General features: G+C 43.3%; 1 protein-coding gene across 11 annotated transcripts in view; it reads right to left on the reverse strand.

Moving 5' to 3' along the window:
* The window catches only part of PRDM10 (PR/SET domain 10), a 45,999-nt gene that overhangs the window by 4,232 nt on the left and 15,864 nt on the right, over nt 1–25,903 (reverse strand). For 9 of the 11 annotated variants that reach the window (XM_074848608.1, XM_074848607.1, XM_074848615.1 and 6 more), the window contains 17 exons: nt 24,890–25,097; nt 24,277–24,518; nt 22,995–23,198; nt 20,909–20,981; nt 20,140–20,257; nt 19,047–19,176; nt 16,229–16,456; nt 10,512–10,859; nt 8,602–8,757; nt 7,419–7,598; nt 6,523–6,633; nt 5,225–5,425; nt 4,498–4,641; nt 3,194–3,364; nt 1,787–1,927; nt 961–1,129; nt 210–322 (listed from right to left, as the gene is read on the reverse strand). In XM_074848608.1, the coding sequence (XP_074704709.1) occupies nt 210–322; nt 961–1,129; nt 1,787–1,927; nt 3,194–3,364; nt 4,498–4,641; nt 5,225–5,425; nt 6,523–6,633; nt 7,419–7,598; nt 8,602–8,757; nt 10,512–10,859; nt 16,229–16,456; nt 19,047–19,176; nt 20,140–20,257; nt 20,909–20,981; nt 22,995–23,198; nt 24,277–24,518; nt 24,890–25,097 (2,937 nt within the window). Of the gene's footprint in view, nt 1–10; nt 161–209; nt 323–960; nt 1,130–1,786; nt 1,928–3,193; nt 3,365–4,497; nt 4,642–5,224; nt 5,426–6,522; nt 6,634–7,418; nt 7,599–8,601; nt 8,758–10,511; nt 10,860–16,228; nt 16,457–19,046; nt 19,177–20,139; nt 20,258–20,908; nt 20,982–22,994; nt 23,199–24,276; nt 24,519–24,889; nt 25,098–25,903 lie in introns of those variants that run through there. The other 2 variants (XR_012626191.1, XM_074848616.1) reach the window with 2 other exon arrangements.

Here is a 25,903-nt window from a genome sequence, read left to right on the forward strand (position 1 = left end):
TGGAACTCACCACCACGGTTACAGAAAGCCAACACCCTTTTGGACTCTACAGTCTGGACCTCTTTAGGTGCACCATTATTCTCTAGTCTCTGTGCCCCAGTCATCATTTTGGCATTCCTTCAACCTTCAAACTGAAGGCTTTAAAGTCTGATACATTGTTCTGGATGAAAAAAAAAAAAAAAAAAAAAGGCCATTAATGTTTTCCTTACCTGAGTAACTGCTTTCACTTGGCCTGTGTTGACAGTGGTGACTGGTGTACCTACAGCAGTCTCTGTGATCACATACTGGCCTTGGGGAATGGTCATCATCTGAATCTCAGATGCTAAAAAAAAAAAGAAATGGGAATTGGAGAACCAAGACCTTCAGTCAAACTCAAAGGCCACCTTGAAAGAGAGTATCTTATGTCATTAAGATTTCAAGCCTGAAACAGTGGCTGTTGAATAGAAATTCAGGTACTGTAAAGCCTTGGAAAACTCTACAGGCCTCAACAGAATTATGCCAGCTAACATTAGATGTGGATTTAGTAATTCATGCACAGACAACACATCCTGTTCCCACCCAAGAAATCATAGAATCACCATCCAGAGTTGCACGAACACAAGAAATCATTTCATGTCTGTCGTAGCACCCCTATCTTCTGTGTGATTCTTTCAAGCACACATTCAAACTTGAACAAGTTGCTCTCCAGCACATGGATTCTTGCTGAAGGCAAGTTCCTTGGATTAAAGGAGCCCAGTCTACCTGCCCAAACCACGTATCAGATCATTATGGACCTACAGCAGAAAAGCTTGTACAACCATTTTCATTCTGAAACAGTTTATCATCTTAGATCTCTATGAATATTAATCATGAAGCTTAACGAGCTCTGAAAATACTATCCCATTTGGTAGCTGGAGAAATGGAGCACATTAGTCCCACACACTAGCCAGACTACTAGTGAGAGCTACTGCTGACACTTACAATAGCTCCGAAATGAGTTCCACGTGCTGGGAAGATACGTGTGCTGGACTGAAGATCCTTGCTGCTGCTGGAGGGCTTGGTTTGGTGTTGATGGAGTTGTCTGCATCTGTGAGGGGCTGAGTTCCTGCTGCGACTGTTGTGAGGAAGGACTCAAAGGCTGACCCCCAACCTAGGAAGAAAAAAAAAAAAAAGGTGTAAGTGTTCTCAGTGTACTAAGGATTGCATACCTCTGTGCTGTTACAAACTTATCCTTCTTATTAATGGAAAACACAGGGCGGGGTTCTATAGCATATCGAGCACAAGAACTGCAAAGCTCTCCTCCCTCTCCTCCAATTTGCTTCACTCTATGGTTAGTAAGCAGCAATCGGGAAACTGAAATAGAGATGTTGCTTGCTAAAGGTTACAGAGAGAGTCTGTGGCAGACAACTGACATTAGAGGCTAAATACTACCCAACAGCATGAGGAGCTGAATTTCAAATATTTGAGGAATGCCAGTTTCCATTTACGTCTTTCAATTGGCTAATTTTATTTAAGCTGCAAATTTGTCTGTTCCCAGCCATTTATCTCTACCTTGTATACACTGTTAGGAAAAAAACCCCAACCAAACCAAAAAACCCCAAACAAAACCACAACAGAACACCCCCATACACCCTAGGAACATCTGGGAACTACTTGATGATTTCAGAGGTGTTCATGTGAGAGTCATTTCACGTGTGGTCCTTTAAATGACACAGGAAAGACTGTCTCCTGCATCAGCACCTGTAATAAGCCAGCAGCTGAGCAGGCTGGGAGGGAGAGCATTTCCTGCAAGAGAAGAGTGAAATACCTGTGACGATGACTGAGTTGCTGGCGATGGCTCTGTGACCTGGATGTGCTGCACCTGGATAGCGTGCTGGGTGTACGTCTGGGGGTCATGAAGCTGCCCAACGTCCACCGTGGAGTGCTGGGACTGGTGAGGTGAGGTAGCCTGGAAAAATAATAAAAAAAAAAATTCAAAGAAGAGGCGTATACTTCAAATTCTTTGCAGAAGCAGCCACATAAACCTCTTCTGTGTTACAAGGTCTGGAACAACGAGACATGAGCCTTAGTGAGGCCATGCAGCATGCCTTGTGCAAGCCTCTGTTTACCCTTTTCACACTCCTGGGAGATAAAGCAGCACACTTAACAGATGTAATGGCACCGAGATGGTTACATCTCCGTGATCTCAGTGGAAAGGACTTGCCTAAGGTCATACAAGCTGTCTGTGGCAGCAGCTGGACTCAAATCAAAGGGTCTAAAAAACAGGATTAGTGTCAACCACTGAACCATCCTCCTTTGTAAGCATCTTTCTATAAAATGTGTACACACTCGAGATCTGCATATCCAATACCGCAGTTTAACATCGCTCTGTATCAAGACAAGTACTCAGAGTCTTATTGATTAAAGGCTTTCTTTGAGCAACACCTGCTAATGATGCCAATTGGAGTAGTTTAATTACAAGCCTGAGTTCTTGATAAAATTAATATTAGCTGCAGGAATCAGTTTTCATGCTCTTGTATTGTTAAAACAGCCACAGTCAATATTAACTGGGGCCATTGTTTAGGCCTTTACTAACCAAATTCATAACTTAATTTGTAATGAGGGGGCAGACAGAACACAGAGTTTCAGATTCAAACACAAACACGTGGTAGTTTCAGCTTCACCCAGTGGATGAGAGATTTGAAGGCTATGGCAGTTTCTTACAGCCGCCCGAGTTATTTTCCTCAGTTCAGTTACTCTAGTTACATTCTGGTTTTATTTTTAGGAGGCTGTTGAGCGTCACAGAGAGTGACTACTCCATTAGATGATACGAAGGGAAAAAGCAAACGCTTTCTGTACTTCCAAATTTTGGCTCTGGCTCACTGAGAACAAGGAAGTATAAATGAGTCTTCAACTGCAAAAATGGGTCACCCACTGACCCACTTTTCCAGTTGCTGCAAAACCTTCCTAGAGCAGACGAGCAAAGGTGCCCAGATGGGTAGAATGAAGTTAGGACTGTGTTGATATGTCTCCAGCAAGCTGGGCGAGACTGGCAGAACTATTTATGCCCAGAACATGACGCTTACAACAGCAACTCTATGCATTAGCAATTTATCTGTAAAAAATAGTCTGCACCACTTCCTGTAACTACTCCTTAACAAACTTCCAAGAGCTTACAGCCTCAAGAAAGCACAGGCTTGATATGGAGGGGGTGAAAACCCAACAGGTTACTCACCTGGGCCACTTGAACAACCTGCAATTGTATGTGCTGAGGCTGCTGCAAGCCAGTTGTGGACTGAGAGACAGGGATGTACTGGATTCGCTGGTAGTCGCCCTGGGGAGTTCGATAGTCTGTCGTGAGCGTCTGGGAGATCTCCGTCATCGCCTGTGTCAGTAAATCTGTTGTCTGAGCAGGTAGAGAAGGAGAGATACAGACCGTCACCCCGTATTGTCTACTGGATTGAATGCTTTTGCAGGGCCGCAGTTCTTTCATCACGCTGAATCTACACTTAGACCATTGGGCCTAGTCATTTATTTACAAGAGCTTCATGTGTACAGAGGATGGGGTCATAAGCAATTGCAGGGATCATCCACTAGGACTGTCTAAATGCTGGTCAGGACTGTTAAGGGCTAACTTAACATACAATAAAAAAATTATTTTCATCTTCTGACTTAACAGTATTCTATTAGACAACAAAAATCCTGCCTTTGTGAAGGGTTGACTTAATTTCCAAGTCAAAAAAGTGCTTCTCAGATGTATTCCACCTTTTCTCATCACCTGCCAGAGTGATAATTTTCTTGGCAACTGTATTTTTGAAGTGTGTAAAGACATTTAGTACCAAACAAAGCGGTATCAGCATCCTGGTTGACTCTGCCCATTTTCAAGCAAAACAGTCTTCTATCCAGTTACAGTCTTCAAATAGCAAGTTTTAAACGGTGGTTAATAAGATTTTTAAAACTATGCACCATCCCAGCACAGCTAAAGGACACAAGACTGATTTTCTATTCTCAGCTTTCACTTCTGTAGCAGCTGAGGTATTAACAGTGATTAATAACAGTGAGAGATCAGCCACTGGAGGTTCATATCACTCAGTGCTGCACTGTCCAAAGGATTACAGAGAGATGTTGTCTTCTCTGAACAGAATTTGATCCAGTCCCCAGTCATCGTTAGACATGTTCTCTTGATCCCAAGAACTGCAAGCACCTCAGGAGAACAGTCCCAGTGAAAATCCACAAGATGTGTATTAATTAGGCAGGTGTGAAAGTATTATGTGGAGTCAGTAGCATATGGGTCTGAGTGAAAGAAGGGAACGGAGCAGGGAAAAGAGACAAATCCTTAGAGCTCCAGAAAGAAATACATAATTCCTGGCAAAGCAAAACTACAACACAGATTCAGGAACAGAAGTGATCTCAAATAACATCCTAACAGACGCTTTAAAGCGACGTCTGCCAAATAAACACTAAGACTGCTATACCAGAGGGCTTCTGTTCTGTTTGTTTCCCTCCATTGGCCTGATCTAAGACATCTTGAATCCTTACCACAACAGTCTCCCCGGTGGTGCTGTCGGTGGTTAGAACGGCAGGAGTGGAGCTGATGACAGCCGTCGCCAGCGGAGCATGTATCGTGTTAGGGAGCTGAGCAAACTCCGGGTGCTTCTTGCGAATGTGTTGTACCATCTTTGTCTACAGAGAGATGCAAAAGAGCATTAGAAACATGGTCAGTAACCCCAACTGAAATCTAACAGCTCCATGGACTGTAGTTTTTAGGTTTTCCTCAGTAAGGTGGCATCAAGATTCACACTATGGGATGCTCTGCTCAGCAAGAAGGTAACAAGGACCACAAAGTTGCTGCCAATTAGAGCTATGCCATACTGAAATATTGCCCCAAACATCACAGCCTGTAAGCTTTTTACCCCAACACAGCCAAATATTTTGGGGACCCCTTCCAGAAGTCACCCATTTTGCATTTTGTTTCCCTACTCCTCTCCCTTGTAACTGTCAGTGAGCAGTTTCTAAGCTTTTCCATTTGTGACTGCACTCAGATAACACCTCCGTTTCTTCTTTTAAGCTCACACCCTCTGTTTAGGGAACGTTTTTGCCATAAAACAAGCAGGCTCTGCCTGTATTGTCAACACGCAGCATGGAACCAGCACTCTGACTCAGAATAGAAGTGCTCTGCTTGCAGACTGACCAATGACAGAGAGAATGGTGAAAAAGAATCACCAGGGAGAGGCTGTTTTCTGAATCTAGGAGACAACCCCCTTACCTTACTGCTGTACTGCTTGGAACAGTGAGGGCAGCAGACCGGAGGGGTGGCTATGGTGCCTGTCAGCTGGGTGTGGGTGCTCAGCATGGGATCCGGCTCTCCGGGGCCTGCAGGGCGCAGTTTCCGGATGCTTGGAGGTAGCTCAGCACCAGGATGGTTCTTCAGGATGTGTGCTTTGCGTTTACTGGCACTCTTGTACACCTGCAGGGTAGAGATTTGGAAGGAAAACTGCGTAATCCCGAAGTCTGCACAGGAAACAGGTACCAGTTATCTTTATCTGGAAGGTCTGCAGGTTGCTTTAGACAATATGTTTAGTGAAATCCCCAAATAAGTGCAATGCATGAATATACCTACACCTTCCAGTGTTTCATCAACCTGTAAAAGCAATTCCTTCTTGTGTAGCATGCAGAAGCCATTTGGGAACATGTTGTATGCCACAACAAAACATCAAAGCGGGACAGGAAGGTAAGAGGAAAATCTTTTTTGCCTAATCCTCGAGGGCCAAATGTCAGAGAAGCCACTGATCACTGAAGTTGTAATTTGTCCAGTATTAATTGGACATGAGGGTTGATGCCTCCACTCTTGCACAGAGCATCAAACTGTTTTAATGGTCTTCAGCAATCAACATATTTTTAAATTCTTTTTAGGCACATCAACAAATGAATGTTCTGTGATATTATTTAAAAACATCCATTTTTTTCCCCCTTTAAACAAAAGGAAGGAGGCATCACAGAAGAACGCACTGAGGATAAGGACAGTCAGAATACACTCCCTGGTAAATAAAGGCCCACATGCATAAAAAGCAAAGGCGAGGGAATAAGAACAGGAACCCAGAAGCAGCACAGAAGCAGCTTCAGGCTCCACTGAACACTGGGAATTATTGGCATGTGACTAAGCAAGCAGCTTAAAATAAAAGGGTTAGAGGCTAATGTTTAGAAGTGATACAGAAACCAAAAGAAATTAGTGTTCAGGAATTATAGACAGATAGGATACTTAATCCTGGGCTGCAAAAAGTGATACAGGACTAAGGGTGAGTGACTGCTTGCTGGATCATAGTATTTAAGTTTTCCAACTCCAAAAATAGCAGAAAAGGAGAACTGCAGTTTTCAATTAGCATTCATCTGCCTTGACCTAAGTGCATTTTGTCTTAATGTTTTTTGGACAGTACTGCAGGAATGTTGCTGGCAAGCACCTCAAAAAAAAGCTACAAACCCTGCCAGATGTTTTATGCGGAGACAAATGGATTGCATACAGGTCTAGGACTGAGCTACCCTCCAAGGGGTGACTTCCCTACATACCTTATCACAGTACTGACAGAAATAATCTCTGTTGGGTTTGATGATGGGCAACGTGAGCTCTGGCACCTCTTCTATTTTCATGTCTGGATGTCTCTTTGATAAATGATTCACCTTAGGAGAAAGAAACACAGAGAACAAGAGAGCATATTACAGCTGGAAGCCAAGAAATTGCTTTTTCTCCTAGAGATGGGTAACAACCAAACCAAAACTGTAGCGACGCTAACCAGCAGCACCGGGAGCATTTGCTGCTGCACGGGTTAGTGCGCGTTCGCAGTCAGCTGCTGAAGGTAAACATGGTCTTGCTAGATCTCATTTAGAGTTTCTCTAATCAAAGTAAGGTGGGAAGGGGTAAAATAGCTTGCCAGAACTCTCTTGCAGCTGACAGCGAGGTAAAGGGCCTCTACCTTGGGAGGCCTTTGCTAGCAGAGATCACAACCCACGCAAAATATTTGCAAATAAGATTTCCTGCTGCGTAACACCCTTTACACGGTGGCAGTTACCAGGCATGGCCAGGAGAGGCCCCTCAAGAAGGGAGAGAAACAAAAAATAGGAAACACAGTCAGGAAAACTGAGGCAGTAAGGCTGAACTAGGCTATATATTAGTCTCATGTTCTGTTAAATACTTTACACATTAATCAGCATTACATAGCATTGAAATACGGTCGTGACAACCAGACAGACAACACAGGCAGTGAAATACATAAAGGCACACATCTGCTGAAGAGATAAGACACACGGGTTTAAAAAACATACATAATCTCAACTCAGCTGTAAAATTCTCCCAGTTTCGCAGCATCCTTGTGTTCCAGCCATTGGGATTCCATCTTTATTCCTCAACTACTCATCAAAATTGAGTACAGAAGTTGCAAGAGAAGCTGGAGCACACAGGCACTCACCAACATCCCCCTCCGGCGGAAACCCATCATACAGAGTCGGCACTTGAACATGAAGCTTTCGTAGTCGGTGGAAGCTATCCGAGGCTTGAACGTTTTCGAGCGGCTGATTCGATCAGCTTTCTTGGCCTCCCTCTCCGGGTTGTGCATCCTCTGCATGTGCTCTCGCAGTTTGTCTTTCCTCTAGGGAAAGAGCAATCGGGGAGAAAAATATCATCACCACTTACTGCCTTACTACCCATTACAAGGAAGAGCCACACAGTAAGTTGTTCAGAGATCTCTCTTTGGCTTTTCCTCTCCAGTGTTGCCATGAGATACAGTTGCATGCTCAGCGTTGGACAGCTCAGCAAGAACCCTTTGGGCTTAGGTTTATCCTTCAAACTAAGCTGAGGTTGCTCAGCCACGAAAGCAGGAGCCTAACTAATGCTAATTTAGCAGCATCCATGAGAATGAACCCCACCGCTCTGGTTTTTTCTTTGAATTTATCTAAAATATTAGTGCTCAACTCTGTACAGCTGGAAACTTGCATCAAATAATGCTCTTGACTGAGGAGGAACCTACTGCCCAGATGCAATCCAGCCTCTCTCTGGACACACACTGTCTAGAATGTGCTTCTTCACCCCAAAGTATCCAGTCCCTCAGTATCCCGTAAGAAGCTAAGTGACAAGGAGCAGGCTGCTGCCACCACAGTCTACCTGGCTCCCCGTCTGCTCCATCTGTTCTGGTGGGATCTGGAAAGGCATCTGCATGTCATGCGCTGACAAGATGGATGCCACGGACACAGGCACCTTGGCCAGGAATATTATTAATCTGCTGATATCAGCGAGAAGTTTTCTTAACTGATATGAGCAATACAACCCAAGCAGCTGGCAATTGAGCCTATAATGACCCAGTTCTTAATGAGAAGATGGAAACTTCCTTTAATAGTAAATTATTAGAAATAAGATCTGACAGATGAGACACCCTGCTGCAGCAGAGCATGCTGGAGCAGATCTTGCCCTTTGTCCATCAGGAATGAAGGCTGTAGCTCACACATAAAGCGGCGCATGCGACTTGCAGACAAGTCTAGCATGTTTACACATTAGTTTCTTCCACCTTGGAGAACGTGAGCTTATCGACTTGAAGGAGGGTAAAGAGTGGTGTTCTCCACCTGTATGGGGAACAATCCAGTCAAGAGTCATCTCACCTTGAACTGCTTGCCACACGTGGAGCACAGGAAGTCTTTGCGGTCCGAGTGTCGCAACATATGGAGTCGCAGCTTGTCAGGACGGCAGAAAGCCTTGTCACATTCTGTACACTGGTAAATCTTTTCTGAATGGAAACTCCGTACGTGTTTCTTGACCTAGAATTGCAGATCGGAAGAAAATGGAATTTAATCAAAAGAGGAGCGTGTGGTAAAACAGTCTAGGAAATCCTTCGCAAAAAAAGGAAAAAGAGAGGAAGAACGTTTTAAGAGATCTCTAATCTGCTTTGGTTTAAAAAGTATTTTATCAGAACAGTTGATATCTTGGCAACAAAGCCATAACATTTTATCATGCATCTGGATGGACAATTTGGTTTCCTCAAGACTGATTCTTGAAGGCATCAGCTATTGCAGAGTTGGGTGCTTAATGGGCAGCAAAAGTCCACAATGTACCAGTTTTACTGAATCATCCTTGAGTTAACATGTTCATCTGAGGTCCGTTATCTTTACTTCATTTATAAGAAATCTAAACGCAGGGACTAATTCCTTTCAATCAGAGAGAACGAGCTCGCAATTATAACTGGCAAAAAAAAACTTGTGACAGAAAAGCATTTGCACGCCATTCCTGAAGGGCAATTACTTTTGCATAATTTGGGACTATCCTTGACCTCTTCAAGCATCTAGTGGTTTGATTTTTTTTCCCCCCTAATAAAGTAACTAATGAGCTTTGACATGTGAAATGCAAGCTCAAGAAATGGATCTCTAAATCTTTACCATCTTCTAATACTGATCATACGTGGAACAACTTGGTATCTTGATCTGTTCCACATCAAAATGTTTAAGTAGGCAGCAATCTATGGTGACTAGACTTAATTATTCACGTAGCACCAAATGAAAAAATCGTCTTTAAATTTCAAAACAGAGCTGAATAGCTGGAAAAAAGCCGTGGGACCTTCTTCTGACTCGATTGGTTTCACGGGAGAGTTTATGGGGAAGAAGTTCCAGTACAGCATTTCTGAATCATCAACATTTTTCCTTGTTCAACATCTACAGAAGATAAAGGTTTTTGCCCGGACGGAATTATATTAGTAAATCACTTTTCCCCATCCTTTCCTCTTTAGCCTATTGGATAGTTTATCAGTTCCTATTACTTGACTTAAACTGGATTTCTACATTTCAGTTTAAGACAGGCAACTCAGCAAGATGTATCAACCTCTTTGTCCCGGTGAAGGATAATGAATACGTGCAGGGTACGTCTCAGTTTTTTCTTACTGAACATCGAAATAGCATCCTTAAACTCTATTAACAATCTTCTCCAACAGCTCTGCACACCGCACAAAGTAGTTACATTACTCAGTACTCCAGTGCAACCTCTCCTAAGCAGTGTGCAGAGAAGAAGAATAAAGTACTCAGCTGAAGCCCAGGGGGGAAGTCAGGAAGCAGAGTATCCTGATCTGTTCTGGCATTTCTGCAAGGTGTTTAAATGAATTATCCTGACAAAAACAGTCAAGGGAATAAAGATGTAAAACCACATTTTTTTGTGGATCAGAGTTTTAATGACAAAGGACAAGGTGTATTCAAGTACAAGCAAAAGACAATTCCTTTTTGCACCATGGATCTGTACTGACCAAAAGTAGTCGGGACCTCTGCTTTAGGCATTTTCTAGGGATAAGGGACCACCCCTCCCATAGTATGGTGCCTCCTAACGCCAGATTGAAGTACTACATCTGATGATTTAGGGGAAAGCACTGCAGTGGCATAAGACAACACCTAGCAATGCTTGGTCACTCCTCCTTTTTAATTTCCGACAGCCACGGACCCCTTTATCTTGTGAGAATGAACTGACATGCAGCATCACACGAGAACAGTACTGAAAAATTCACAGAGCGCTTCAAATCAGTGTGGCATCTCACCTGGATAAAATCTGGGAAGCGTTTTTTGCAGGTAGGGCAGGTGAAGTAGCCATCATTGACATGGATGGCCACGTGATCTTTGAGCAGATCCAAGCGGTCAAAGGACTCCGGACAGAAAATGCAGGAGTATGTTTTCTGGTCCATGTGGAACTTCATGTGGCTCTCTAGAGCACCACTGTTGATGAAGCCCTTGTTGCAGATGTCACAAGTCAAAGGGCAGTTCCCTTCCCGTCCGTGAAACCGCAAGTGCTGATCCAGTTTGTCCTTTTCGCGGAAGGCCTTCCCACACTGGAGGCATTTGAACGGGCGGAAGGATTTCCGTATGAACAGGTGCTGAAGAGCTGCATTCTGAAAGAAACGTCAAAGAGACCGTTAGCTTTCATTAGTACACATCGATTCCACATACAAATATTTTCAAGATCAAGTATACCAGATGATCAGTGAGGCTAAACTTCAAAAAAATGCTTTTGCATTATAGATACTGTCTCCATTTTACAGAAGGGGAGGCTGAAGTTAAGGGATATACCTGCAGTTACACACCGAGTTAGGAGAACACAATGCAGGAGTTTCCCCTCCAGTCCCTGTTCTCTGCCAGTTTAGCTAACTTTTGTCTTTATCATGCCATGTTTCTGTAAAATAAAACTAAGTCCTCTCTGAAGTACAGACCTGGGCCTGAGAAGAGCTGCAATTCCAGCTGATTTTTGGGGATTGGGTCACCAGTTCAGCCACCATACAAAGGAACAGCGAGCTAGTGCCCTGTCTTTCACACAGGAGCAGGGCTTATGAAATTCAACAGCCCTTTACAAAAATCAGCTTCTGCACCAAAGATCACCACAGATGTGTGCAGCGGTGGTTTAGCATTGCCTGGAAAACTTCCAGTGGAACACACATTCAGGAGATGCTGGCCTAAACCTTTTTGTTATTTTCAAAAAGAAGATGGTTTTCAAAACATTACAGCAGGGGCAGAATGGCAGGTTTACAAGCAGCAGGTAAGAACTTGTGAGCAATTCGCCTGTCTTTGCCATTTAGCATATATCATGTGTGAAAGCCTGAAAATGAAGAAGATAGATAGAAGACAAACACACCGGTGCTAAATCAGGAGGAACCCTGATAGATTCTGTTGTCTGCTCAAAGGGTTGTTGGTTACACACAGTCAAACTTGAAATTGCTTTTCTTGGTATTGCAAGACACTAAGAATATTGTGAATTGAACACGTGTGTTGTGCAAACATTAATTTTAAAATTTAATATACTGGGCTCTTCTCTGTTTTTCTCCACGCCTACTGTGCACAATTTCTCTTCTCAGCCCCTGCTTTATTTTGGTGCGTGCTTTCCTTCAGTCTACCTTTTCTGTAACGTTTCATGACTGATACCTCCTCCCTTTCTCCCCTTCAGATAAATGTTACAGAGCCATCTCAGTCCTGATACCAGCACTGTCTGCTGGAGGAACAGATGCTGCTGGACGTGTTGCCTGTAGAAACAGGCAAGTGTGCCCTGCGCCTGCATTTCAATATTGGATGAGGGCTTTTATGTTGGACAGCTGCAAAGCTGGAAGTCAGACATACCTCTGCAAGCATGAAATCCCACAGCACACTACCACCCATGCTGTGCTGAAAGTACACTGCAGTACTGCCATTTCTCTGCAAGAAGCCTAAGGAATACTAACTCTTCTCAAGAATAAGATCTATACGCTGTCGTTTATTGATGTCTTCTCTTTTCAGATGTTACACACAGATTCTACATCATGACAGTTAGAAAAATAGCACTAGAACATTGCTGGCATCTACGCTTGCACACGTTCAGTACTACATACTTCTCCACGAGATATGTTCAAGACTTCTGCAAACAGATTTTCCTGGTTTCCTCTCTCCTTTTCCTGTGGGAATGTCTGGGCTGACATTTGCTGTGTCCCTTAAGTGTGTGCCAACAGCTGACACTGAGAAAGTAAAGTTAGGAGCTCTTCTGCTGCACTGAGGGAACAGCTTGGGAATACTGTGAAATGCTGTGCTAGAGATTAAATTAGTGAACCTGAATGATCCTTTTCACTGTCTGAACTGCAGAGGGAAACCTATACTTTCATTCCAGAGAAAGGAACATGAGAGCAGCTGTTTTGCTAGGAAAAAAGCTAACAGTTTAATAAAGGAGCCCCAAATGAGTCCTCCCATGAATCATAGTCATCTCCATTCCCCATTTTACAAGTGGAGACAATGGGAAATAACACGGATCTGCTGTTAAGTCACACTGAGTTGGAAAGACAGACATGTGCTGTATAAAAATTAATGTGTTGCTTGGAGTCAGGAGTATATCATTTTCCCCCTAACTACAAATATTTGAAGAGATGTGCTTCAAGTTCTTAACTCCACTATTGCTGTACTTTGCTATTTATACTTTGCTATTTGAGCAGGACTAGTAGGATAGCAGGCCAGACTTCTATACCATGTAAATCTACATAGTCCCGTTGCTATCTCAAAGGCTACAGAAGGGTAAAACGTTTTACTGCTCTTTGGTTAGATAAGCTATCAACTATAAAAACAGAAAAAGAGAACTAAGTGTTGTCTCGTTAACTGATAACATTGATCCAGTGCAAACAATTGCACAAACAAATCCTCCAAAGCTTTAAGATGGTTATTATGCATTTCATCCAAGCAGATTACTCCTGTAATATTCACTTAAATTAGTTTACTCCTGTAACATTCACTATTCAATTCAATTTGCGATTAATTAGTATGAAAAGAACTAGAGGAATGCAAATTGTTATTCAGATAACACTCCGTTCTGGACATTGGTTGCTTAAAGAAGAACAAGTGTGACAATTTACGATGTGGGCTCAATCAGGAAACACTAAACAGAAGTTGGACAAAACAACACAGAAGGCGATGTTGTTACGTACCATTCGATCAGATACAGCAAAAACCCAACGAAACAAAAAACCAAACCAAACCTACCTGCAGCTCCAGCTGAGCAGGCAGCATTGAGGGAGAGAAAAATACTTATGTTATGCAATGGACTTTAAAACAGAAGCCTTGACTTCTGCAATAGTCACGCTTCTGCGGGTCACTACAAGGGTCAGCTCTTCTAGCTAGAGTTTACTCTTTACTTAGGCAAAACTCCTTTGAGGTTTTTGCCTCAGGAAACACTAAGCAGATCTTCAAGGTTTACCCTGTAGTTAATAACTGCCCAAGGGGAGTTAAAGGGCAAAGATAAAAACCACAGATAATCTTGAAGGTGTTTTGCGACCTTTCATGTTTTCTCAGAGTTGATTAATAATGATGTAATGCTTACTGCAGAGCCACAGTGAGAATGAAATGCTTTTAGCAGAAGGGAATAATTAGGGCAGGATGACAACAGGGCAAGGATCAGAAGAGTGAAAAAGTTAAAGAGTAGGGACTTTTTTTAACCTCATCGTACTGTTTGTACTCTGTTATACAACCAGTTGCATTTCTTTCAGCATGAAGCAACTGTGCTTTCCAAATCATATCCCTGGTCCCTGCCAGTTCCTTCCTCTGAGTAAAGCAGTCACCTACACAAAGGACATTTTAGGATCAGGTCTGTACGTTTAAAAAAAAAAAAAAAAGAAAACCAACAAGTAATTTGGAAATGTAGATGTTTCTGGGATCAGCCCATAGATGCTCTGGACACTGCCCAGAACTGAATTGAAAACAAATACTCATTTTGGCTGTGGACCAAACAGTCCTCTAATTTGTTACAAGAGTATCTTGAAGGGTGGGTGTATCTCTTTCCAGTACTAAGGACATGACTGCCATATTTAAGGTCTGATTTCTAAGGCTCTAAAGCAGAGGCTGAAAAATGAACTGATCCTATCAGAACTTGAACCCTGGGGCACCAGAGATCAGTGTTTCCACCGAGAAGGAAAGCACTCAGAGCATCACTGCCTTAAACCTTAGAAAAAGTTGAAGCAACTCAAAGAACTACTGGTTTTGAAAATTAAATCCTACATGAGTAATAACGAAGAACTAGAGCTACACAGGCCTCCAGATCGTCATCAGGAGTCAAGACTTTCTGCCTGTTCTTTGGAAGCGAACGGTGTACTGCACATCTTAAAACCAAATGTTTGCTTGCTTATAATATTAAGTGCATCTTATCGTAAGAAGGTGCTGTGAATAGCTGAACTGAATGAGTGCTCATAGGGTGCTAGAGAGTGCTCATAGGGTGCTAGAGCTTGCTGTGATTTTCCAGTGCTTAAAAAAAATAATGCTTGCGAGTTCACTCTTATCTCAAGCCCTCATTGCTCACAGTCTGACGCAGTATGGAAAGGTGCTATGCAACCATCCATCTGCCATTCTGCCCCTATCTTGAAACATCTCCAGGACTCTGCTGAACATGAGCTGCCAGACGTATGAGAAGTTTGGGAGATTTGGAGAGACAAACATGTCGCCAAGGACTAAACCACCACTGCACTCCTCCTAGTTGTCATCCATTTGTGAGGAATTTCCACGCAACAAAAGCTAAGTCGCCAGACGAAGAAGTAACTTCAGAATTTCTGTCCCTTTCTTCCTACATTTACTCCTCAAGATGATCTTAAGTTCACATCTTGGGTTCAAAATTTCAGGGAAAAGGCTACACCACCTCCCATCACACCCAGGCCTCAACTTTCTCGTGAGGAAGCTGTGGCATATCGTAAGCAGTAAATACCCATGCTCTTTACTGTCAAAAACTTAGCATCTGTCTTTGGACTCTGTTATCCACCCTTCAACACATCCAGTAAAAATCCCCCAACATACGAAAAATCAAATTACTTGTCATTCAGAGTGCAAGCATTTTATATGGTTAAAAATTCTGCAGTCTTAACGTGCCTGAGCCAAATGCTTCCTTCCAGATATGCTGCTGCATTTATGGGGTAACACCACCACTGGTCTTGCATATATATTGCTATAAACTGAGAGCACAATTCGGCTTAGCATCACCCTATACAGAACAGTTACTCAACCCTTTTCTAATCCTTTCTCATCCCCTAAAAATGAAGTCTTACCCCAATTGCAGCTGTTCCTTTCTGTAATCAAAATTTTACACATGGAAGAAAAAAGATTTTAGACTAAATAAACCAATCTCACAGTTACACGGCTTGAAGGATTATTTGCTTGAATCATTTCCCTCCCACACATAGTAGAGAAAAAACAGCTCACCCAGTTGACACAAAGCTCAGGCTCAAAGTGTTTGCTGTCGGTACACAAAGCTCTTAGCACAGGTTTTAATCTCACAAAGACAGGCAGGTTTTTCTACCCCAAGAAAGGATTTTATCACTAAATATCATCATCAAAGTGGATCTAAACTGAGGTCGTGGTTCCTCTTTGGCAACTGTTTGCGAGAAAAGAGTTCTGAGAGACACAGATGGTGCTGTGAACAAGTCATTAGTCTGTGCCACAGTACCACGTTCAGCCGGCTGTCTGAAGCACTCCTGCTTGCCAGCTTGGATGGACTGTTTCTATGAAAGAATTACTGTGCTGGAATTGAATCCGCTCCAATTGGTGACCAGTTCTCACTAGCACCTCGTGAGATACTAGTTCTTTACACAAGATTTGTCTTCCTTTCAGTGCAAATAAAATTGTTAGGAAGGAGATGCTTTATTCAGGATTTGGAAATGGATACGACAGTGAGAGAAAGAGACCAGCTGGTCCTGGCAGGCAGGTCCGGCGTTCTCTGGGTTACAGCAAATGGAGAGGGTGAGAGAAGACGTGATCCGCTGTCCTCTTTGCTTACCCTGATACGCTTGGCTCGCCTCATGTCATCTGCTGTCATGGTGCTCTGCGTAGGCACCGCGCTCTCATCATGCTGCGGCTGGAGCTGTAGCGGGTGGCTGTCTGACTGCTGCTCCAGTGCCGACTGCGTCTCTGATGGCACTGGAGTCTGCTCCTGCTGCTCCAACCCATTCAGTGTGGCTTGGCCGGCCTCATCAAACTGCCCCTTGCTGGAAAAATGCAGCAAGTCCTGAAATCGCAAATCATACAACCAGTGATTATTTCCCCCCACCCACTGAAAAATGCTTTGATAATACTCAGCAGACAACAAGATTTCTACATACTTAAATCACAAGCTATAAACAAAATGTGTCTGCACTAACACTTTCCTGCTGCGTTCCACTGATGCTCACAGCAGATCACCTACAGCAACAACATCCAGAGCGCCAGGAGGAAGCGCTGCAGGTGGGCGACTCTCGTGGCCATCAGATTGTCGGATCGGACACGGACAATCCAAATGACCCAGCTGTTAACAGCCGAGCAAGCTCTTCTGCACTCATGACTACAACTGCTTTAACCAAAGATGATGTAGGCTGACCTGTGAGAAATTATACCACCAAAGTGACTAGCACAGACCAGGGGAAGCAGAGAATTCCTGTCTCGTTGAAATTGTTGTCACTTTGAAACATTATCATGTATTGTTATGCAGTGACTTCTCCTTTCTGACAAACTAGCTGGAGTGCTGAACTGGAGAGTGACAAACGAGATGATTATACAGTGCACCGTGTGTTTTGCTACCCAGTTTCCAAGCTCTGTGTACTCTCATCTACCCAGCTGCATACATCACTTATATTTATCACACAAAGCTGGTTTCCTCCTTTTTCTCATTAGCAAAAAAGGGAAGGTGTTGGGAGCAGAAAGCACATGCCAAAAAGCTACATTCTTTTCGTGGAGGTTGCAATAACTCCTCTGGGATGGAATCCTCTTGTATTACAGAAAAACAATCCACAGATCCTTACTTGGTATCACTTAACACAACTAAGGAAACTTAATTACTCAAGCGTGTCCAGAGAAGGGCAACGGAGCTGGTGCAGGGTCTGGAGCACAGGTCTGATGGGGAGCAGCTGAGGGAACTGGGGGGGTTTAGTCTGGAGAAGAGGAGGCTGAGGGGAGACCTCATGGCCCTCCACAACTCCCTGAAAGGAGGGTGCAGAGAGGGGGGATGAGTCTCTTGAGCCAAGGAACAAGCGCCAGGACAAGAGGGAATGGCCTCAAGCTGCGCCAGGGCAGGGTCAGACTGGCTCTTAGGAAGGATTTCTTTGCAGAAGGGGTTGTTGGGCGTTGGAATGGGCTGCCCAGGGCAGGGGGGGAGTCCCCATCCCTGGAGGGGTTGAAGAGTCGGGTTGACCCAGCGCTGAGGGATCTGGTGGAGTTGGGAACGGTCAGGGTGAGGTTCATGGTTGGACTGGAGGAGCTTCAAGGTCTTTTCCAACTGAAATGATTCTGGAATTCTGTAAAAGCACAAGCTAGGAAACAGGGTGCCAAAAGTGTATCAGACTGGTACTGTCAAAGCGCAAAAGCAGGTGTGGGAGAAGAAAAACTGAGGTGCCAGCAGGAATGCAGCTGTTACAAACCATGAATGTTTACCAGAGACACTTAGCAGAGCCATCTACCAGCCAAATGTCCCATCCTGGTCTACGTGGCGAGTTTCCACACCTGCTGACACTAAACTGTGCTCACAGCCCCCTGAGTCTCAAGTTCTCAGGCAGATGAACTCATGCCTAGTCATTGGCAAGGCAGGCAGGCCTCCAAAGGCTTGGGACGTAACTGTGACCCTGCTCAACTCTAAGAGACACAAGGGAGCTAGCTCTGGGCCATGCTCTGGGCGGGCAGGATGCGAGCCACCTCCCGTCAGAGACCAGACACATCAGCATGGGACTGTGCCCAGTAAGTCCTGTGTCTCCAGAGTTAAGAGTTTGGGAACAGCATTATGCTTACTTGTCTAAACGGAGCTGGCTTGTGTCATGTCAGCTTGGAATGAGGGTGATCTCGCAACTGTCTGCGCTTAACACAACATTTAGGGCAATCCTGCAGGCTCAGAAAACGAGCACAGACACTCGTAGGCAACGTATACATTCCTCCCTCTGAGTCAGCACTGAACCATGACCCAGTGAGATGGCAGAGGAAAATTACCGCCCCAGATATCAGCTTTCAGCTAAGTCATAAAACAAAGCCACTGATCCCTTCTGACACCTTTCATAAAAGGATTTGGTGGTAACCTAAGCATGGTCAGCATCAGAGAGAATTTAGCATTTTACTTAAATGCATCATATTAGGTCCCTACAGAATATAACCAACAGCCACGAGCAAAAGAACATTTTGCAGTAAGTATGCCTACAGGAGGCCCTTTTGTTAATATTAAAACATCATAAAGAATCATAGCTCAAACTGATTTAATTCTACCAGCAAGTTATAAGAGCAGGCTCTGACCTCACATTCCAGAAAGGACAAATATGAACCTAAATTCCCATTACAGTTTTACTGTCTATATTACTTTTGTGATGCTGCTAAACTGCCGCAATAACCTGTCTCGCAGCTAAGTGCTTTGGGATGAAAGTTGCTGTAGAAATGCAAGTGATTTTACAGTTTTCATAGAAGGAAAGTAGTGTGCTCCCCTGGCAGAGAATCCCAGATAGAAAACCAAGAATTACTTGGGTATAAGTCCAAAGCACACCCTCAACTTGCACTGATGCCCCAAAATTCTTTTAGGCAAGAGTTTACATGCCACATGATTTTTTTTTTTTTTTTTTTTCTCCTTTTCTCCATCCCCCAAAATATACCTGCGTCCCTTCTTCACACTTTTCCCCATTTTCACTGGTTACTTCCATACGCATGAATTTGGGAGGGCGCCCCGGGCGTCTGCCAGGTCCAAACCTCCTCTTTCCACGCCCACGACCTCGGCCTCTGGCTCTGCAGAATACATAGTGCTCCAGGTTAGAGACAAAAAAAAGATGGATTTGGAATCTCCACTGATTTTATGCATTCTTTCTCAGCACCACTATTCACCCATTCATCTCAGTAACAGTGCTCTGCAGTAAATAATAAAACCTGAAGAAATTCTGGCGGAAAAAAAAAATAGGGTACTGGATCGTATCTATTTATTTTGTGCTCTATGAAAAATTAAAGTCCACAACACATTAAAATTTATTTTGGTAACTGCGGGACCAAGAGGACTACTGGCTTCTACCAAGCCCTCTGCCACGGCAGCTCTACTTCCAACACCCCAGTCCACGGTGTGCTGGAAAGCATTTTCAGCTAGATGGAACAGTGCACAAGGAAACCAATTTAAAACCCGAAGCCATAGCATCCCTCCCCAAAAAGGCACTTAGCCATTGATGTCAGGCAGTAAACTGAAAGGAACAATTTTCTGTGTCAAAAAACAAACAAAATGCAGCCACTTGCTAAGTTTCAGGAAAAAGAAGGCACCAATGTCTTCTGCTCTCTGATGGATGCTTGTAGATTCAGCTTTTAATGGGTCAGGATAAACTATCTTGCCAGCCCACTGAGGAGCCAAAGCACTAGAAGTCTTGTTCTCCAAGCTCTGTATCTGCACACACCTGAGAAGCACCAGTATTTCAGTATTGTGGTACCCAAATATTGTAATTTAAGTCATTGGCGAAAAACCAAACGCAAACAAACAAAAAAAAAATCTCACCAGTTTCAATGGGGTTTTTATTTCCCTCAAGCTATTTCTTTCGCAAAGTCCCTTAGGCCAAGCAGCTTCCTGGTGCCACATTCTTACCTTGAGGTGCTGAGCCGTTCTCTCAAGGGTACCCAAGTTGGTCAGTAAGATCTGTGGGGCAAAGACCCTCCTCTCTGCAACTTTGGGGAAGCACCACAGTGATACACAGAGACAGCTAGAGCTTTCAGTACCTGCTGAAGAAGTCCAGCTTCTCATCGTGGGAGTTGAGGTGCTGCTGGAGTTGCTCTGAGCTCATGAAACGACGATTGCACTCGTAACACGGCCAGTTCTTCTCTTGCTCTCTGAGAACTATGTTCAGTTGGAAATGTCAATAACAGCATTTCAGTCACCACCAATTAAACGCCTCATTTTTCTTCCCCAAGCCTTTCTGTCCTCTGTGGGCCATATTTCTTCCCTGAAGGTTAGGCAGACTGCAAATACCCAGCACTGCTCCATTTAGCTTTGCTTTTATCCCCTCTGCACCGTGGCATGACTACAGCTCTTCACAGAAAGACAAAAAGGTCACTGGGGACAATTCACATGGACTATAAACATGGCTTAAAATTCAGGGAGTTTTGGAAATCTACCCCTCTATGGAAGAGCACTTGCAGGATTCTGTCTCTGGCATGAGTTAGAGGAGGTCAAGAGAAATTTCTCTATCTAAAGCAGTAGCACATCAGTTTACGACACAGGCATTAGACATGAAGTACAGAAACATACCTGTTTCCAGCAACAACCTAATGCTTCCCCAGAAACTGAGGCAAAAGGTTAAATTAGTGTGATATTAGCATGAGAAGAGTTAGTAGAAATAAGTCCCAATAATAAAATCTAAATCTGGTTTAACTTTTCTTAACCTAGCAGAAATTTGGGAGCACTATACAGGCCGTATACTTGAAACTAAGAAGTACAACATCCAGCACATCATGCAGCAAAAACTGAGAGCAGAAGAGCCCAAGTTACCCTTCCTTTCCTCCTCAGATATGTCATGGATCTTCTGGTTCACAAACTCTGCATAAGAGGCAGCGTACCACACCTGCAACAGGAATACAACATAACAGAACACTTAGATGGAACCAAAACTAGAGGGAATTCATTTGAAAATGGTTTTTAAGCAATACATTTACTTCACTTGCCTCAACCACTAACTCTTATTGCTCCTTTCATCCTCAATAATAAAGCCTGTTGAGATCAATATGCCCCCACTGAGAAATAAAAGAGCGTTGCTCAGAAAGCATATCCATTTAATTTTAAGGCACAGCCTCCTAATATGAATGTTAATCTCACACATGGCTACCAGTAGCTCTAAAGGAAGTAAGATTAATCTCTTTAGACCTGACTGTATGATGGTAAAGGATGGATGTCAGCAGAGTACTGTTACTGGTTGTACCAAGAGGAATGGAAAAAGTAGTTAACTCGGGGGATTTCCCATTTCTTTCCTGCTTTCTTTACATAGACAATAGGCAGCACTGTCCACAGAGACTCATTTTAAATGTTTCTGAACTTCTGAAGGATTGAAGTAATATGGTCCTGCTTCCCAAAAGAAAGATCTGCCAGGCTGCAGCATGATGGACCCACTTTCATTACACAAAGGATTTAGGAAGCCTTCAGCAGAGACAACCACAGGAGGCAGAAAGACAAAGTTTATAAGAGCCTAAAATCAGATGCTCACGTTTAGCTGAGAATTCTGGCATCATTTCTCATTTTATCTGTTTGATTAAAAAGGTTCAGTTTTAGAAGAGATTTCTCAAAGAAGGCATGTACAGATTTTCAGCATGAAATATCTGGGCAAGTTTAAACTTGTACTGGGCCGCGGGCGGTTTTTGTAGCAGCGGTGAGTGGGATTTCTAATTCCTGCAAAGACTTCCCCAGCAGGTACGTGTTACTTTGCAGGAATCTCCCTGGCTGGACAAAGAAGAAAGCCTGGAGCTCCTAGACTACTCACCTGTCACACAGTACAAAGCTCTCAACTTCAACTGACTGATCCTCCTAGTTCAATCTTTGGACAAAACTCATATGAATGCCCTACATCCACTTGGGGAGGAAAACACATTACAGAGCCTAGGTAATCCTCTTTCAATTATCTAACCAATTTTACCCCAAAAGACGCTACTAACACGTAAAGCCAGAAAAATGGTGCTTCTGCAGACAGGTCTGTACAGATTTCATTAAAGTCTGATTTCAGATTGATTTTAAAACTGTTGAGAAAATGATGTTTGGATACACTTAAAATGGATTAACAAGGTTTCTAGAGATTCAGCTTAAACAAATCAGAGAAACCAAAAAGAATCCTACTCTTAAAAATCAGCAACAAGTGTATAAGCAGGCTTTTGCCCTGGTTTAGCTAAGTGTGTTTAAAACCCTTTTTTTGGGGTTAAATCGTTGAAGTTTACGTGCAAGAAAATATTTGAAGAAGAACAAACAATTTCCTGATGTCAAAGTTTTTTGGTTACCCCCAGTTCCCCAAAGGATGTTGAAAATGAAGGCCATCTCAGCCAGCCACGCTGAGCTCAAAGTAATCAATACATTTTGAGAGGGAACAAAAAGTAACTCACAGGGAAGCCACAATATCCTTTATCATTTTCCACATGCAAAGTTTCAAAAGTTCCAGGAAAGCCAGGTAAAGTGAGAGACCATATTCACTTAAGGCACCAGAAAACAAGTCAAGGGCACACAGGACTAACTGGAAAGGGCATCCAGAACTAAAAAGAATAAGACTGCTGCAATAAAAATTAGGTTGCATCAGCAAAATATATGCAGTGTAAAGCATGACAGTGACAGACAAATAATTTACATACTCTTATTCTAAACTTCCTCATTCTATACGTGAGCCAAAGCTCATTTAAAATCTCTAAGTTGCTGGCTAACTACTTACTGACTTCAGTGACATTTGATTCAGGCCATCATGTGCTTTATCAGACAAAAAAAACCCTTAAAACTATTTACAGCAATCATTTCTGGCACTTGGAGATGCACTTATTAGGTAGCAACTCTAAGATTTGATTTCATCAGCAGAAAAATGAGTCACAAAACACGAGCAATGCCATACCTTGAGTTCCTGCTTGGGCTCCACGTTTTTAATGGTTGTGTAATAAATATGGTGGCCGTACTGATACGCTACCAGGTTCTGCTCCAGATGGTTTTGAGCTGGACGCACAAACATCATCCAGTTACAAAGAGCCTCGCTAGAAAGTTCAAACCACAGGTCCTCTTGCAAATCTCTGTCTTTTCTGTCACCCTTATCAAGAGAAACCTGTAGCAAAATCCAATTACATGTGACTGTAACTGCCTGGCAGCAGGTTCAAAAGAATTTGAGTTTCTGAAAAAAAAAAAAACCACCAACCAAACCAACTATTGTGCCCACACAACTTTTAGGAAAGCAATGAATTAGGAAAGCAATGAAGGCATAGTTAATTTTCTCTTTGCTAACAGGGATCCAGAAACAGGCAGTGCTTAAAAAAATACTTAAAAACAGGCAGGGATTTAACTATGGAGACATGATGGACCCTTCCATGGCTTTCAAGGGCAAGAAGCATTCATTAAAAGGCTCAGGCAAAATCCTTGACGTGCAGCTATAAACAAGGCAGAAGAAGCTGCAGCTTTAGTCAGCTATAGGGCATCAGTTGTCAGATGTTTCTAACTGGCAGACCCACTTCTCCTTTCCTTTCTTGACCCATGACACTGCCTCAAGCTGGAAGCAGCACTTCTTTAGCTGAACTTCTGTTGGGTTACTGAATCTGTCTGTGGTCACAACTTCCTTGTCAGACACTGACCATCAGAGCCCAGTGCTCCTAAGACTGTGGGCCTAATCTCCAGCAAATAAAGGACCAATTCCTGTAATGAAACCAGTAAATAAATGGGTAAAAGTCAGTCAAATCCATTATACCTCCCACCAACGACTTGGCATGAGGAAGGGGAGAAAAATCTCTCCTCTCCCCTACATCTTGTGGGGGAGAGGAGGGAAAGGGGAAGAAAAATATTTTTAACTTAAGTTACAGCATGACACAAAATAACGGTTGCAAAAGATCCTCAGATGGGGCTGCTGTATTTATGTCCAGATGCTGCTTCAGCCCATGTGAGAGTGATTCACAGCATTCCACGTTATGAGTCCTATACATCACAACACCATAATGCCAGAATATTCACCACCATTATTGTGTCTCCCTGAATAACAGCAGATTTCAATCTGGGTATTTCCGAGTTGCATTCAGAGATGGAAGTAACAAAAGAACATCTCCAGTGAACTGACTGAGGCAGAGCAACACACTCACGAAAAATCAAAGCTTAAGCACAAATTGATCCCTCCTCTTCTCTCGCATGCACACCCTTACCTTCAAATGGATATAGCAGTCTTTGAGTTCGGTTTGTCTAACCAGGGGTCCTTCCACAGGTCCAAACTGTGTGCGTTTTGGGATACGCCTTTTGGAGAACACGCCTCCCAAAAACCTGTCTATATAGAGCACCAAGGGGAGGCTAGCTCTCGCCCTGGTCAGCACAGGCCGGTTGGGGATTGGATGCAAAGGTCCGTGTTTTGGACACACAGAGGGATGTGCGTTATTACACTCTTCACACCCTACAACACAAAGTCAGAGAGGACATGACTGTCAGGCAGACACTCACGCACCAGCTCGGAAGAGACAGCCTTATCTCTCTCTAAACATCTTTGGCTCAGCTGTGGGAACATTTATTCCAATAGTCTGTCTACATTTTAAAACAGTAGAGAGGGCAGCCTGCTGCAAAACAGCTCTGAGACTCCACCTAAGACAGAACTTTGCCTTTTCAGTAAGGCAGCTCGATATCAGTCTACATTTCTGGGTATAAAGGGGTTTACTTATTACTGCTAAAATCTGAATGGTTTTTGGCTCCATTTACTAAAGGGCTGATAGAGGGGAAAGAAAAAAGAGCAGGGCAGCTAATACACTACATGCTACGTCATATGCTTACACAAATCATTGGGATCAAAGGGTCGAGGTGGATCTGGATCCCATTCATCCATATCAGTGTCTTCCCCATCTTCATCCTCATCTTCATCCTCATCATCTTCCTCTTTTGTTTCCATCCTTCCCATCTGATTCTGCAGAGGTGCTAAAGGGTCAGAACCATCCACTGCCTCCATAGGAGGTAACACCTGGTTATGCACCGGTAACGATGCCTGAGGAGAGAAATCACAAACGAACAATCAAAACTGATTCAGGAAGAAAAACACTCTTAAAGATGAGCAATGAAGGTTTGTGCTAGTCTACCCTTTCTGCTTCCTTTGGTAACGGAAAGAAGGACAAGGGAAAGTGAAGCGACATGATAAACGATTGCTGAGGGATGTTTTGCATCGCTGCTGCTGACAGCCTCACTCAGGACAGCTCTGTGTCACTCTGTCAAGGACTGACTTCTCGGGAGAAGAAAATGGTATCAGAGTAGTTCTGGACCCTCACAGAAGGGCTGAAACAAAATCCAGGCTCTGTGGAAATTATCCAGAGCCTAAGGCTGTATTTTAACAACTTCTGTACAAGTGAGAGAATCCGGCACTTTGGCACGTGATCTCTCCTTTCATACGATCAAACACAATCCCCAGAGCACACACGTAGAGATCAATACGGGATAACATGGGGACCAGATATAAACTATGGGACATGGAGGACAGTTGAGGACATTGTATTCTTTCGCTAATTTTAAAGTTTATTCCTTTCTTTCACTACAAAAAAAAAAAAAGAGAAAAAATAATTGACAGAATATTCCATCACCCACACAGGTTTCTCAGGTAGAGAACAAGAAATATTACACACAGTAAAGCTGTCTGAAAAGACTGGCAAAGAGACCCAGTGGATGTTGGTCCTACGTGACAGTCAGCATTACACCTTCTGTTAACTTTGCTTTTCAAAGCTGAGAAGAGTATTTTAAGGCGGCTGCTCAAGACAGAACTATCTGCAGAACAGGTTTCTCTGTATATTAAATACACGATCT

This window comes from Strix aluco, chromosome 23 (genome assembly GCF_031877795.1).
Source record: "Strix aluco isolate bStrAlu1 chromosome 23, bStrAlu1.hap1, whole genome shotgun sequence".
Classification (NCBI taxonomy): Eukaryota; Metazoa; Chordata; class Aves; order Strigiformes; family Strigidae; genus Strix; species Strix aluco.